At 38.4% G+C, this 14,220-nt stretch overlaps 1 protein-coding gene across 1 annotated transcript in view; it reads right to left on the reverse strand.

Annotated features, from left to right (window-relative positions):
- Positions 1 to 536: 536 nt before the first annotated feature.
- The window catches only part of LOC110651420 (cation-chloride cotransporter 1), a 34,989-nt gene continuing 21,305 nt past the window's right edge, over positions 537 to 14,220 (reverse strand). Inside the window, exons 12-13 of the mRNA XM_058132201.1 lie at positions 3,127 to 3,288; positions 537 to 1,925 (exon numbers count right to left, since the gene is read on the reverse strand). Of these exons, the coding sequence (XP_057988184.1) occupies positions 835 to 1,925; positions 3,127 to 3,288 (1,253 nt within the window). The 3' untranslated portion in view covers positions 537 to 834. The remainder of the gene's footprint in view (positions 1,926 to 3,126; positions 3,289 to 14,220) is intronic.

Raw genomic sequence — 14,220 nt, forward strand, 5'->3', positions numbered from 1 at the left:
TTTCATATGAATAAATATTATAATATACTATTTAAATTAGTTATCATTTTTTATTTATATAAAAAAAAGGATTTATAAAATAAAAGGTTTATCAGGACATACATGGAAAAAACTTAAAAACAATGGTTAATGTTCTCAACTTCTTTCTAACACATGCTGTTTGTGCGTACAATTTTTACATTTTTTATTGTACATTATTTATTAATTTATATTCACAAATTATATAAACAAAATATTATTTTTAAAATACATATGGCAGTGGCAATTTTTTTTATGTATTTTCAATAAAGTAATTATAAAATTTTATAGTTACAAATATTAAAATATAAGTAATGTGGACCAAGCTCTCCAATCAGTAGCGTTGAGCTAATTTTTATACTTTATCTGCAAGATTAAAAGTTCAAATCCTGAAATTATCCTCGTTGAGAGGATTTTACTGAATACCAAGATACCACATTGTTAATAAAACAAGAAAAAAAAAAAAAAAACTGTAAGCAATGTGGTATATCTTTAATTGGAAAACCCCAACTTCAGAATTAGACAATGCCAAGAAACTTTTCTGGCATATACGCTTTAATAATGACTCCCAATCTAGCATCATAGCCTCAAAATTGGCCTGAATTGTATATGGTAGCTCAAAATGCACACCCAAAAAGGGCTGTACAATTCAAAAATTTTCTATGTCAACTATTAAGTTGAACAGCAAACTGCCGCTTTAGCATGAATGAGGGTAAAAAGAATGAATGTAAAATTTAAACTACAAAAATTGAACAGGTTGAGAAATATGAACAAGGAATGCGGCATTTACCATTCAGGAAGCAAAACCACTAACGACTATGTGAATAGAGTTACAACATCTTTACGGTATCCTCTTACCATCAATAGCCTTGGCACATTTTCTACTAATAGATCCATGTATTCCATGTAAAAGTAGGCTGGGTGGTTGATTGGAGGTGGTGGCAGACTCACAAGCACAACTGCAGCCATTCTCGAGTACCTCAATATCGTCGAATTCAGCTTCAGGGTTGTGAACAGGAACTTCTCAACCTGTTGCTCATTCACAACCACAGGTTTCCCATCGGCCAGCAGTACATTCCCTTCCCCTTCAGCTCTGGACTTCATCTCCGTTAAGTAACTAGCAATTCGCTGTTGAGCAGCAGTGAATGCTTCAAGTGATTCATCTTGTTGAGATCCATCCTCTGCTTGCGCATCCCATGATTTCATTGATATAACAATCACTTCAGCCTGCATCCGAAGATCATACAGAAATTTCTTCACATCAGCTTTCAGTTCCTCTGCATCCGAATCCTCCTCTGCAATGCAGAACACTTGAATTTTACAACTCTCAAAACTCTCCTTGGTAAGGAGGAGCTGGGAAAGAAGAAGCATCAGACCACCATCTCTTACAATCCAATATAAATCAATGGTACCATACTGCCTCTGATACTCGTTGGGCCATTCATCAAGACCCTTGACAATAACAACTGCTATGTTTGCAACAATGCAGTCACTAATTATCCCAGCAAAGGTGGCTGGGATTTCAGTTAGGTTTTCACGACGCCATATTTCAGGATATCTCATCACCACAATATTGGGCTTGAGGTTGCCAAGACCCATAGTCTGGACAATTCCACGAAAGCCTTCAGACATATTGGGGGCTACAACTATCTCTGCTACACCTTCACAATTCTTGTAATTAATGTAGGTATCAAGTTGCTTGCAGGCTGCTTTGGCATCTTCAGCATGTTCACGGTAATCTCCATCTAATATAGACACAAAGATAGACATCCCACGGCCCTTTTTTTTCATGCAATTTGCAAAGTCAGCAAGTTTGGGATGGCAAGGTACACTTTCTGGTAACTTTCCCCATGGCCGGCAGAATATGAGTGGGATGGGATACCAATTCTTTGGGTGGACTTGGTTAGCTGGAAATGCAATGGTACATTAATCACAATGAAAAGATTTTTATATATACACAAATAGGCAAAGAAAAGGCAACAAAATCAAATTATATGAAAAAGCTTCTTGTTGAATTACAAACCTCTTAAACAAGAAAGTTGTTGTCCACTGTGGACAAAAAATAAAAATCCAGATGACAACATAATGTGCAGTGTCCAGCAAATTAAAGTTACCATTTATGATTCCTACGCCATAACATCATGCACTGATGTGACTTTTGAGAACAAGTATGCAAGAAATTTTTAGAAACCCCTAGAAAGATTGCAGAACTTACTCATAGAAAAGATGGTGCAAAAAGCAATACAGCAGTTTCAACTTTCAACACTTCACAAGAAGGGAAAATGCAGATCTAAGACAGAAATGTAGGGTTTTAGTACTATTTAGGATTTTTTTTAATTTTTCATTAGGGATTTGTTATTAAAAATTAAAAAGTTGGATTCCCATTAAGTATTGGGTTAAGATATTCCTAGACTGGGATTCCCAATCCTAGGAGAAGCAATATTTATTGCAGCCTCTATAAATACTTGTGTAACTACCTATTTTTTAGGCTTATGCTTTCATAATTGAATTTTGAGAATTTTGATTTGGTTTGAAAGGCCAGGCTGCCTAGTTTTCTCGTCTTCCCCTCCTCTGCTGCTCATCCTCTTTTGGCCTGCTGCTACAGTAGCACATGTACTGTTCATAGGACCCTTTCAGACCTAAATTCAACTCAAACCACCAAGCACTGCTGCATTCTTACAAGCCCTAAATTGCCAAAATAAAAAATTTGCCAAAAAAAATGAATTTCATAATTAAATAAACAAAAATTCCCTAAAATTAGTTTTCCTCATCCTGTATTACTTGATAAATGTTATATGTTTGAAGCCAACATTATATGTTTCAACTTTCAAACATAAAAAGAATTAACAACATTAGACAGTTGCATGCTTAGAGAAGATTATTGATTAATTAAAAGATAAAAATAGAAAGAAAGAAACAGAGTGGCAACACTAGTTCGAAATATTGACAGTGTATTGTCAAATTCTCTGATCCATCAACTACGCATATTGACAGCACCTATACAAATAAGAAACAACAGAATACGAGATATATATATATATATATAGAGAGAGAGAGAGAGAGAGGGAGAGATTACTAGTTTTAACACATTTAGGACAAGACGCATACCTCCTAGTGATCGAAGACTACGAAGAGCTAACTGAAAATACGCACTCTTGAAGCCATCACCCCAGTCCCCAGCCTTTCCTTTAATGCTCACATAATAATATATTAGACTGGCGAGGGCTAGGGAAACAACAGTGAATGACCACGAAATCAAGAACATAATAACTGCATGGAGAAAAAGTAGGAGTAAGATTGATTTTCAAAGAAACACATCCACACTCATGCGCATACAAACAAGCATTTGGCACATCCACAGAAGAAGAGAAGTGTTATGGAAAGTCAATCACTATGTTATGGAAAGTCAATCACTATATTATTTCTCTGTATATTTTGTATTCTGTATTCCTATTTAGGATTTCTTCCTAATTAGTAGAACACAATTATAGGAATCAATTGTATATATATACCCATGTACAGATTAATTGAAATCAATGAGAATCATCTCTTTCTACATGGTATCAGAGCAGGTCATCAATCTAGGGTGACTATTTGTTTTTACTACCCAGCTCAGGAGAGACCTTGGCCGTCGAGCGGCCGTTTCAACCCCGATCAACATCGCCGGCATCGTCTCAACCCCCTCATTCCACCACTGTGTGCTGTTGCCTGATCCAGTATAACCATTAAAGAACTTCTGAGGTTTGGCTCTCAGATCCTATTTTGGTATTTGCTTGATTTGTGATTTTGGGTTATTTTGCTGCTATAAGCACTTTGGATTAGCGTTTCGGTTAGTTTTCTTTGTCTCAACAAATGGCAGACAATAAGAATGTTATTTCTGATGTGATTCCGGTGATAACTAAAATCACGGAACACAAACTTAATGGTTCGAATTACCTGGAGTGGAGTAAGATTGTTAGAGTCTATTTACGTAGCATTGATAAGGATGATCAACTTACTAAAGATCCACCCACTGATGATACACGACAAACTTGGCTAAGGGAGGATGCTCGGTTGTTTTTGCAGCTTCGGAACTCGATTCATAGTAAGGTAATTAGTTTAATTAATCACTGTGAATTTGTTAAGGAATTGATGGATTACTTAGATTTTCTGTATTCTGATAAAGGGAATATCTCCCGTATTTATGATGTTTGTAAGGCATTCTACCGTGCTGAGAAAGAGGATAAGTCTCTCACGGTTTATTTTATGGATTTTAAACGGGTATATGAGCAACTTAATGTATTGTTGCCTTTTAGTCCTGATGTGAAAGTTCAAGAGCCCAACGAGCAACTGGTCATTATGAGTTTTCTTGCAGGCCTTCCTTCAGAGTATGAGACTGCTAAATCTCAGATTCTCTCCAGTTCTGAGATTTCCTCTTTGCATGAAACGTTCACACGGGTCCTTCGTACAGAGAGTACTCAATCTTCACAGCCTGCCAGTAATGCTCTTATTAGCCGTAATCCAAATGGACAACAGAGTAATAGAAGAGGAAGTAGAGGAGGAATTATAGGCAACAGAAGTAATCAGCGTAATGGAGAGGCTAGTTCTAATCAGGACTCAAGAGAAGTCATTTGTTATTATTGCAATGAGCCTGGCCATACAAAATATAATTGTCCGCAACTTCAGAGAAAAAATCAACGATCACAGATGGCAAATATGGCAGAAGAGAATTCTCTGATATCTTCCTCTGAAAACTATTTTGGTATCTGCAGAGGATTTTGCACAATTTTCCCAGATGTCGTGCATCTCTAAAGCCTACCGGTTCCCACATCATGCGATCACGAGTCGGCTAAATCCACTACATGCCTTGTGTCTTCTTCATCCAAATGGGTTATTGATTACAGTGCGACGGATCACATGACAAGTAATTCTAGTCTTCTATCCGCTTTTAGTCTAATCTCACTTCCTCTCATTACTTTGGCGATGGTTCTACTTCTTGTGTCATGGGTTGCAGGCTGCGAACCCGACCGTCAATTTCTTTGTCTACCAAAATTCTCTTTAATCTACTTTACATTAGTAAACTTACTCGTACCTTAAATTGTTTTGTTTCTTTTTTCTGACCGGTGTTTGTTTGAGGATCTTACGTGAAGCATTATTGGTAGAGGACGCGAGTCAGTGGTCTCTACATTTTGGAAAATCATGTACATGATCGCTTGTTTGCTCCAGTACCTTAACACCTCTTGAAGCTCATTGTAGATTGGGTCATCCTTCTTTGTCTACCATGAAGAAGCGTGTCCTCAATTTCATCTTTATCGATTACTAGAATGTGAGTCGTGTCGGTTTGCAAAACATCATCGTTTGCCTTACGTGTCTAGAGTCAATAAACGGGCTTCATCTCCTTTTGAGTTAGTTCATTCGATGCTTGGGGTCCTTGTTCATTACATCTAAAAGCTGGATTTCGTTATTTTGTTACTTTTGTTGATGATTACTCGTGTTACTGGTTATATTTAATGAATAATCATTACGAGTTGTTTTCTATCTTTTGTGCCTTTTGTAATGAAATCAAAACTCAATTTAATATTTAAATGCGCATATTAAGAAGTGACAATGCTAAAGAATACTTTTCAAAGACAATTTCAGCCTTATATGACACAAAATGGCATTCTTCATCGATCTTCTTGTGTGGATACCCCATCCCAAAATGGCGTGGCGAAAGAAAAATCGTCATCTTCTTGAGGTAACTCGTGCTCTTCTTTTCATATGAAAGTACCTAAACACTTTTGGGCGGATGCGTTTCTACGGCATGTTTTTGATCAATCGTATGCCGTCTTACATCCTTAATGGGGATATTCCTTATACTACTTTGTTTCCTACAAAATCTTTGTTCCCTATTGAACCCCGTATTTTTGTTGTACTGTTTTGTGCGTGATGTTCGTCCACGAGTTACTAAATTGGATCCAAAATCTCTCAAATGTGTCTTCCTTGGGTACTCCGGCTCCAAAAAGGGTGCCGTTGTTTCTCTCCTACTCTTAATCGTTATCTTGTTTCTGAGATGTCACATTTTTGAGTTCACTCCATTTTTCCTCCATCATCTGTGTATGAGAGTCGGGGAGGAGGATGATCTCTTAATATATCTTGTCAACCAATGTCTAGTCCTCTCCCACATCCTGTTCCTTGTCTCTAGACCTACTCGACCTCCGTTGTTCATGTTTATTCCAGAGATTGGAGATTCTGACTCGGATCCTCCACCGGCTACTTCGTTGGGAGATCCTGTACTCCTCATCGATCATGATTACGATCTAGACTTACCCATTGCTCTTCGTAAGGTAAACGCTCATGAATGTTATGGAAAGTCAATCACTATGTTATGGAAAGTAAATCACTATATTATTTTTCTGTATATTTTGTATTATGTATTCCTATTTAGGATTTCTTATTTAGGATTTCTTGCTACTTAGTAGAACACAATTATAGGAATCAATAGTATATATATACCCATGTACAAATTAATTGAAATCAATGAGAATCATCTCTTTCTACATGGTATCAGAGAAGGTCATCAATCTAAGGTGAATATTTGTTTTCACTACCCATTTCGGGAGAGACCTTGGTCGCCAAGATCCGTTTCAACCCCGATCAACATTGCGGCGTCGTCTCAACCCTCATTCCATCACCGTGTCTTTGTTGCACGATCCAAGATAACCATTAAAGGACTTCTGAGGTTTGGCTCTCAGATCCTATTTCGGTATTTTCTTGATTTGTGATTTTGATTTATTTTGCTGCTGTAAGCACTTTGAATTAGCGTTTCGGTTAGTTTTCTTTATCTCAACAAATGACAGACAATAAGAATATTATTTCGATGTGATTAGGTGATGACTAAGATCATGAAACACAAACTTAATGGTTCGAATTACAGAGTGGAGTAAGATCGTTAGGGTCTATTTGCGTAGCATTGATAAGGATGATCACCTTACTAAAGATCCACCCACCGATGATACACGACAAACTTGGCTAAGGGAGGATGCTCGATTGTTTTTGCGGCTTGAACTCGATTCATAGTAAGGTAATTAGTTTAATTAATCACCGTGGAATTTGTTAAGGAATTGATGGATTACTTAGATTTTACAGATTCGTAAAGGGAATATCTCCGTATTTATGATGTTTGTAAGGCATTCTCTGTCTTTGAGAAAGAGGATAAGTCTCTCACGGCTTATTTTATGGATTTTAAGCGGGTATATAAGCAACTTAATGTATTGTTGCCTTTTAGTCTGATGTGAAAGTTCAAGAGCCCAACGGGAGCAATGGGTGTTATGAGTTTTCTTGCGTGCCTTCCTTCGAGTATGAGGCGCTAAATCTCGATTCTCTCGATCGAGATTTCCTCTTTGCATAAAACGTTCACACGGGTCCTTCGTACAAAGAGTACTCAATCTTCACAGCTGTCAGTAGTGCTCTTATTAGCCGTAATCCAAATGGACAACAGGGTAATAGAAGAGGAAGTAGAGGAGGAATTACGAAATGAAGTAATCGGCGTAATGGAGAGGCTAGTTCTAATCGGGACTCAAGAGGAGTCATTTGTTATTATTGCCATGAGCACAGCCATACAAAATATAATTGTCCGCAACTTCGGAGAAAAATCAGCGATCACGGATGGCAAATATGGCAAAAGAATTCTCTGATATCTTCCTCTGAAAACTATTTTGGTATCTGCAGAGGATTTTGCACAATTTTCCCAGTATCAGGCATCTCTAAAGCCTACCAATTCTCCTGTCACTGCGATCGCTGAGTTAGGTAAATCTACTACATGCCTTGTGTCTTCTTCATCCAAATGGGTTATTGATTCTGGTGCGACAGATCACATGACAGGTAATTCTAGTCTTCTATCCGCTTTTGTCTAATCTCACTTCCTCTACTATTACTTTAGCCGATGGTTCTACTTCTTGTGTCATGGGTTCTGAATCACGAACCCGACTTCAATTTCTTTGTCTTCTGCTTTGTGTCTACCAAAATTCTCTTTTAATCTACTTTACTGTTAGTAAACTTACTCGTACCTTAAATTGTTCTGTTTCCTTTTTTTCGACCGGTGTTTGTTTGAGAATCTTACGACGGCAGTTATTGGTAGAGGACGAGTCAGTGGTCTCTACATTCTGGAAAATCATGTACCGCGGTCGCTTGTTTGCTCCAGTACCTTAACACCTCTTGAAGCTCATTGTAGATTGGGTCATCCTTCTTTGTCTACCATGAAGAAGCTGTGTCCTCAATTTCAGTCTTTATCGATTTAGAATGTGAGTCGTGTCGGTTGCAAAACATCATCGTTTGCCTTCTGTGTCTAGAGTCAATAAACGGGCTTTATCTCCTTTTGAGGTAGTTCATTCTGATGTTTGGGGTCCTTGTTCTGTTACATCTAAAACTGGATTTCGTTATTTTGTTACTTTTGTTGATGATTACTCTCGTGTTACCTGGTTATATTTAATGAAAAATCGTTCTGAGTTGTTTTCTATCTTTTGTGCCTTTTGTAATGAAATCAAAACTCAATTTAATATTTCTGTGCGCATATTAAGAAGTGACAATGCCAAAGAATACTTTTCAGCACAATTTCAGCCTTATATGATACAAAATGACATTCTTCATCAGTCTTCCTGTGTGGATACCCTATCCCAAAATGGCGTGGCCGAAAGAAAAAATCGTCATCTTCTTGAGGTAACTCGTGCTCTTCTTTTTCAGATGAAAGTACCTAAAAACTTTTGGGTGGATGCAGTTTCCACGACATGTTTTTTGATCAATCGTATGCCGTCTTCTGTCCTTAATGGGGATATTCCTTATACTACTTTGTTTCCTACAAAATCTTTGTTCCCTATTGAACCCCGTATTTTTGGTTGTACCTGTTTTATGCGTGATGTTCGTCCACAGGTTACTAAAATGGATCCAAAATCTCTCAAATGTGTCTTCCTTGGGTACTCCCGGCTCCAAAAAGGGTACCGTTGTTTCTCTCCTACTCTTAATCTCACTTCCTCTACTATTACTTTAGCTGATGGTTCTACTTCTTGTGTCATGGGTTCTGGAACTGCGAACCCGACTTCGTCAATTTCTTTGTCTTCTGTTTTGTGTCTACCAAAATTCTCTTTTAATCTACTTTCTGTTAGTAAACTTACTCGTACCTTAAATTGTTCTGTTTCCTTTTTTCCTGACCAGTGTTTGTTTCAGGATCTTACGACGAAGCAGATTATTGGTAGAGGACGCGAGTCAGGTGGTCTCTACATTCTGGAAAATCATGTACCGCGGTCGCTTGTTTGCTCCAGTACCTTAACACCTCTTGAAGCTCATTGTAGATTGGGTCATCCTTCTTTGTCTACCATGAAGAAGCTGTGTCCTCAATTTCAGTCTTTATCAGTACTGGAATGTGAGTCGTGTCAGTTTGCAAAACATCATCGTTTGCCTTCTGTGTCTAGAGTCAATAAACGGGCTTCATCTCCTTTTGAGTTAGTTCATTCTGATGCTTGGGGTCCTTGTTCTGTTACATCTAAAACTGGATTTCGTTATTTTGTTACTTTTGTTGATGATTACTCTCGTGTTACCTGGTTATATTTAATGAATAATCATTCTGAGTTGTTTTCTATCTTTTGTGCCTTTTGTAATGAAATCAAAACTCAATTTAATATTTCTGTGCGCATATTAAGAAGTGACAATGCCAAAGAATACTTTTCAGCACAATTTCAGCCTTATATGACACAAAATGGCATTCTTCATCAGTCTTCTTGTGTGGATACCCCATCCCAAAATGGCGTGGCCGAAAGAAAAAATCGTCATCTTCTTGAGGTAACTCGTGCTCTTCTTTTTCAGATGAAAGTACCTAAACACTTTTGGGCGGATGCAGTTTCTACGGCATGTTTTTTGATCAATCGTATGCCGTCTTCTGTCCTTAATGGGGATATTCCTTATACTACTTTGTTTCCTACAAAATCTTTGTTCCCTATTGAACCCCGTATTTTTTGTTGTACCTGTTTTGTGCGTGATGTTCGTCCACAGGTTACTAAATTGGATCCAAAATCTCTCAAATGTGTCTTCCTTGGGTACTCCCGGCTCCAAAAAGGGTGCCGTTGTTTCTCTCCTACTCTTAATCGTTATCTTGTTTCTGCAGATGTCACATTTTTTGAGTTCACTCCATTTTTTCCTCCATCATCTGTGTATGAGAGTCAGGGGGAGGAGGATGATCTCTTAATATATACTGTCCAACCAATGTCTAGTCCTCTCCCACATCCTGTTCCTTCTGTCTCTAGACCTACTCGACCTCCCGTTGTTCATGTTTATTCCAGGAGATTGGAGATTCCTGACTCAGATCCTCCACCAGCTACTTCGTTGGGAGATCCTGTACCTCATACTGATCATGATTCTGATCTAGACTTACCCATTGCTCTTCGTAAAGGTAAACGCTCATGTATGTTATGGAAAGTCAATCACTATGTTATGGAAAGTCAATCACTATATTATTTTTCTGTATATTTTGTATTCTGTATTCCTATTTAGGATTTCTTATTTAGGATTTCTTCCTAATTAGTAGAACACAATTATAGGAATCAATTGTATATATATACCCATGTACAGATTAATTGAAATCAATAAGAATCATCTCTTTCTACATGGTATCAGAGCAGGTCATCAATCTAGGGTGACTATTTGTTCTCACTACCCATCTCAGGAGAGACTTTGGTCGCCGACCGGCCGTTTCAACCCCGATCAACATTGCCGGCGTCGTCTCAACCCCCTCATTCCATCACCATGTGCTGTTGCCTGATCCAGTATAACCATTAAAGGACTTCTGAGGTTTGGCTCTCAGATCCTATTTCGGTATTTGCTTGATTTGTGATTTTGGGTTATTTTGCTGCTATAAGCACTTTGGATTAGCGTTTCGGTTAGTTTTCTTTGTCTCAACAAATGGCAGACAATAAGAATATTATTTCTGATGTGATTCCGGTGATGACTAAGATCATGAAACACAAACTTAATGGTTCGAATTACCTGGAGTGGAGTAAGATCATAGGGTCTATTTGCGTAGCATTGATAAGGATGATCACCTTACTAAAGATCCACCCACTGATGATACACGACAAACTTGGCTAAGGGAGGATGCTCGATTGTTTTTGCAGCTTCGGAACTCGATTCATAGTAAGGTAATTAGTTTAATTAATCACTGTGAATTTGTTAAGGAATTGATGGATTACTTAGATTTTTACGTATTCGTAAAGGGAATATCTCCGTATTTATGATGTTTGTAAGGCATTCTACCGTCTTTGAGAAAGAGGATAAGTCTCTCACGGCTTATTTTATGGATGTTAAGCGTATATGAGCAACTTAATGTATTGTTGCCTTTTAGTCCTGATGTGAAAGTTCCGCAGCCCAACGAGCAACCGTCATTATGAGTTTTCTTGCGGCCTTCCTTGAGTATGAGATCGCTAAATCTCGATTCTCTCCAAGATCGAGATTTCCTCTTTGCATAAAACGTTCACACGGGTCCTTCGTGCAGAGTACTCAATCTTCACAACTGTCGGTAGTGCTCTTATTAGCAGTAATCCAAATGGACAACGAGGGTAATAGAAGAGGAAGTAGAGGAGGAATTACAGAATGAAGTAATCAGCGTAATGGAGAGGCTAGTTCTAATCGGGACTCAAGAGGAGTCATTTGTTATTATTGCCATGAGCACAGCCATACAAAATATAATTGTCCGCAACTTCGGAGAAAAATCAGCGATCACGGATGGCAAATATGGCGCAAAGAATTCTCTGATATCTTCCTCCGAGAAAACAATTTTGCTAGCTGCAGAGGATTTTGCAAAATTTTCCCAAGATCGTCGGCATCTCTAAAGCCTACCAATTCTCCTTCACATCGCGATCACGAGTCGAGTAAATCTACTACATGCCTTGTGTCTTCTTCATCCAAATGGGTTATTGATTCTCGTGCGACATCACATGACATGTAATTCTAGTCTTCTATCTGCTTTTCAGTCTAATCTCACTTCCTCTACTGTTACTTTAGCTGATGGTTCTACTTCTTGTGTCATGGGTTCTGGAACTGCGAACCCGACTTCGTCAATTTCTTTGTCTTCTGTTTTGTGTCTACCAAAATTCTCTTTTAATCTACTTTCTGTTAGTAAACTTACTCGTACCTTAAATTGTTCTGTTTCCTTTTTCGACCGGTGTTTGTTTGAGAATCTTACGACGGCGATTATTGGTAGAGGACGCGAGTCAGGTGGTCTCTACATTCTGGAAAATCATGTACCGCGGTTGCTTGTTTGCTCCAGTACCTTAACACCTCTTGAAGCTCATTGTAGATTGGGTCATCCTTCTTTGTCTACCATGAAGAAGCTGTGTCCTCAATTTCAGTCTTTATCAGTACTAGAATGTGAGTCGTGTCAGTTTGCAAAACATCATCGTTTGCCTTCTGTGTCTAGAGTCAATAAACGGGCTTCATCTCCTTTTGAGGTAGTTCATTCTGATGTTTGGGGTCCTTGTTCTGTTACATCTAAAACTGGATTTCGTTATTTTGTTACTTTTGTTGATGATTACTCTCGTGTTACCTGGTTATATTTAATGAAAAATCGTTCTGAGTTGTTTTCTATCTTTTGTGCCTTTTGTAATGAAATCAAAACTCAATTTAATATTTCTGTGCGCATATTAAGAAGTGACAATGCCAAAGAATACTTTTCAGCACAATTTCAGCCTTATATGATACAAAATGACATTCTTCATCAGTCTTCCTGTGTGGATACCCTATCCCAAAATGGCGTGGCCGAAAGAAAAAATCGTCATCTTCTTGAGGTAACTCGTGCTCTTCTTTTTCAGATGAAAGTACCTAAACACTTTTGGGCGGATGCAGTTTCCACGGCATGTTTTTTGATCAATCGTATGCCGTCTTCTGTCCTTAATGGGGATATTCCTTATACTACTTTGTTTCCTACAAAATCTTTGTTCCCTATTGAACCCCGTATTTTTGGTTGTACCTGTTTTGTGCGTGATGTTCGTCCACAGGTTACTAAATTGGATCCAAAATCTCTCAAATGTGTCTTCCTTGGGTACTCCCGGCTCCAAAAAGGGTACCGTTGTTTCTCTCCTACTCTTAATCGTTATCTTGTTTCTGCAGATGTCACATTTTTTGAGTCCACTCCATTTTTTCCTCCATCATCTGTGTATGAGAGTCAGGGGGAGGAGGATGATCTCTTAATATATACTGTCCAACCAATGTCTAGTACTCTCCCACAGCCTGTTCCTTCTGTCTCTAGACCTACTCGACCTCCCGTTGTTCATGTTTATTCCAGGAGATTGGAGATTCCTGACTCAGATCCTCCACCAGCTACTTCGTTGGGAGATCCTGTACCTCATCCTGATCATGATTCTGATCTAGACTTACCCATTGCTCTTCGTAAAGGTAAACGTTCATGTACTTACCCTATCTCTTCTTTTGTTTCTTATAATCAATTGTCTTCTTGTTCTCGGTGTTTTGTTACTTCTTTAGACTCTGTTACTATCCCTAATACTGTTAATGAGGCACTGTCTCATCCTGGCTGGTGTGATGCTATGAAAGAGGAAATGGAGGCTTTAGATGCTAATGGTACATGGGAACTATTGCCTTTACCCACTGGTAAGAAAGCTATTGGTTGTAAATGGGTATATACAGTAAAGGTAAATCCTGATGGTTCTGTGGCTAGGTTAAAAGCACGCCTTGTAGCAAAAGGATATGCTCAGACATATGGGGTTGATTACTCTGATACTTTTTCTCCTGTAGCTAAACTTACTTCTATTCGCTTGTTTATCTCTTTAGCAGCTACATATGATTGGCCCCTGCATCAATTGGATATCAAGAATGCTTTCCTTCATGGTGATCTTCAGGAGGAGGTGTATATGGAGCAACCACCTGGGTTTGTTGCTCAGGGGGAGTTGGGTAAAGTTTGTAGGCTTCGAAAGTCTCTTTATGGCTTGAAACAAAGTCCTAGGGCATGGTTTGGGAGATTCAGTGAAGCAGTACAGGAATTTGGTATGCAAAAGAGTAAGTGTGATCACTCGAGATTTTACAGGCAATCTGAGGTTGGTCTAATTCTCTTGGTAGTCTATGTGGATGACATTGTCATCACTGGGAGTGACTCTGTAGGTATTTCATCTCTTAAAACCTTCCTCCAAACTCAGTTTCAGACCAAAGATTTGGGATTGTTAAAGTATTTCTTGGGTATCGGGTTAT

Source organism: Hevea brasiliensis, chromosome 13 (assembly GCF_030052815.1).
Source record: "Hevea brasiliensis isolate MT/VB/25A 57/8 chromosome 13, ASM3005281v1, whole genome shotgun sequence".
Classification (NCBI taxonomy): domain Eukaryota; kingdom Viridiplantae; phylum Streptophyta; class Magnoliopsida; order Malpighiales; family Euphorbiaceae; genus Hevea; species Hevea brasiliensis.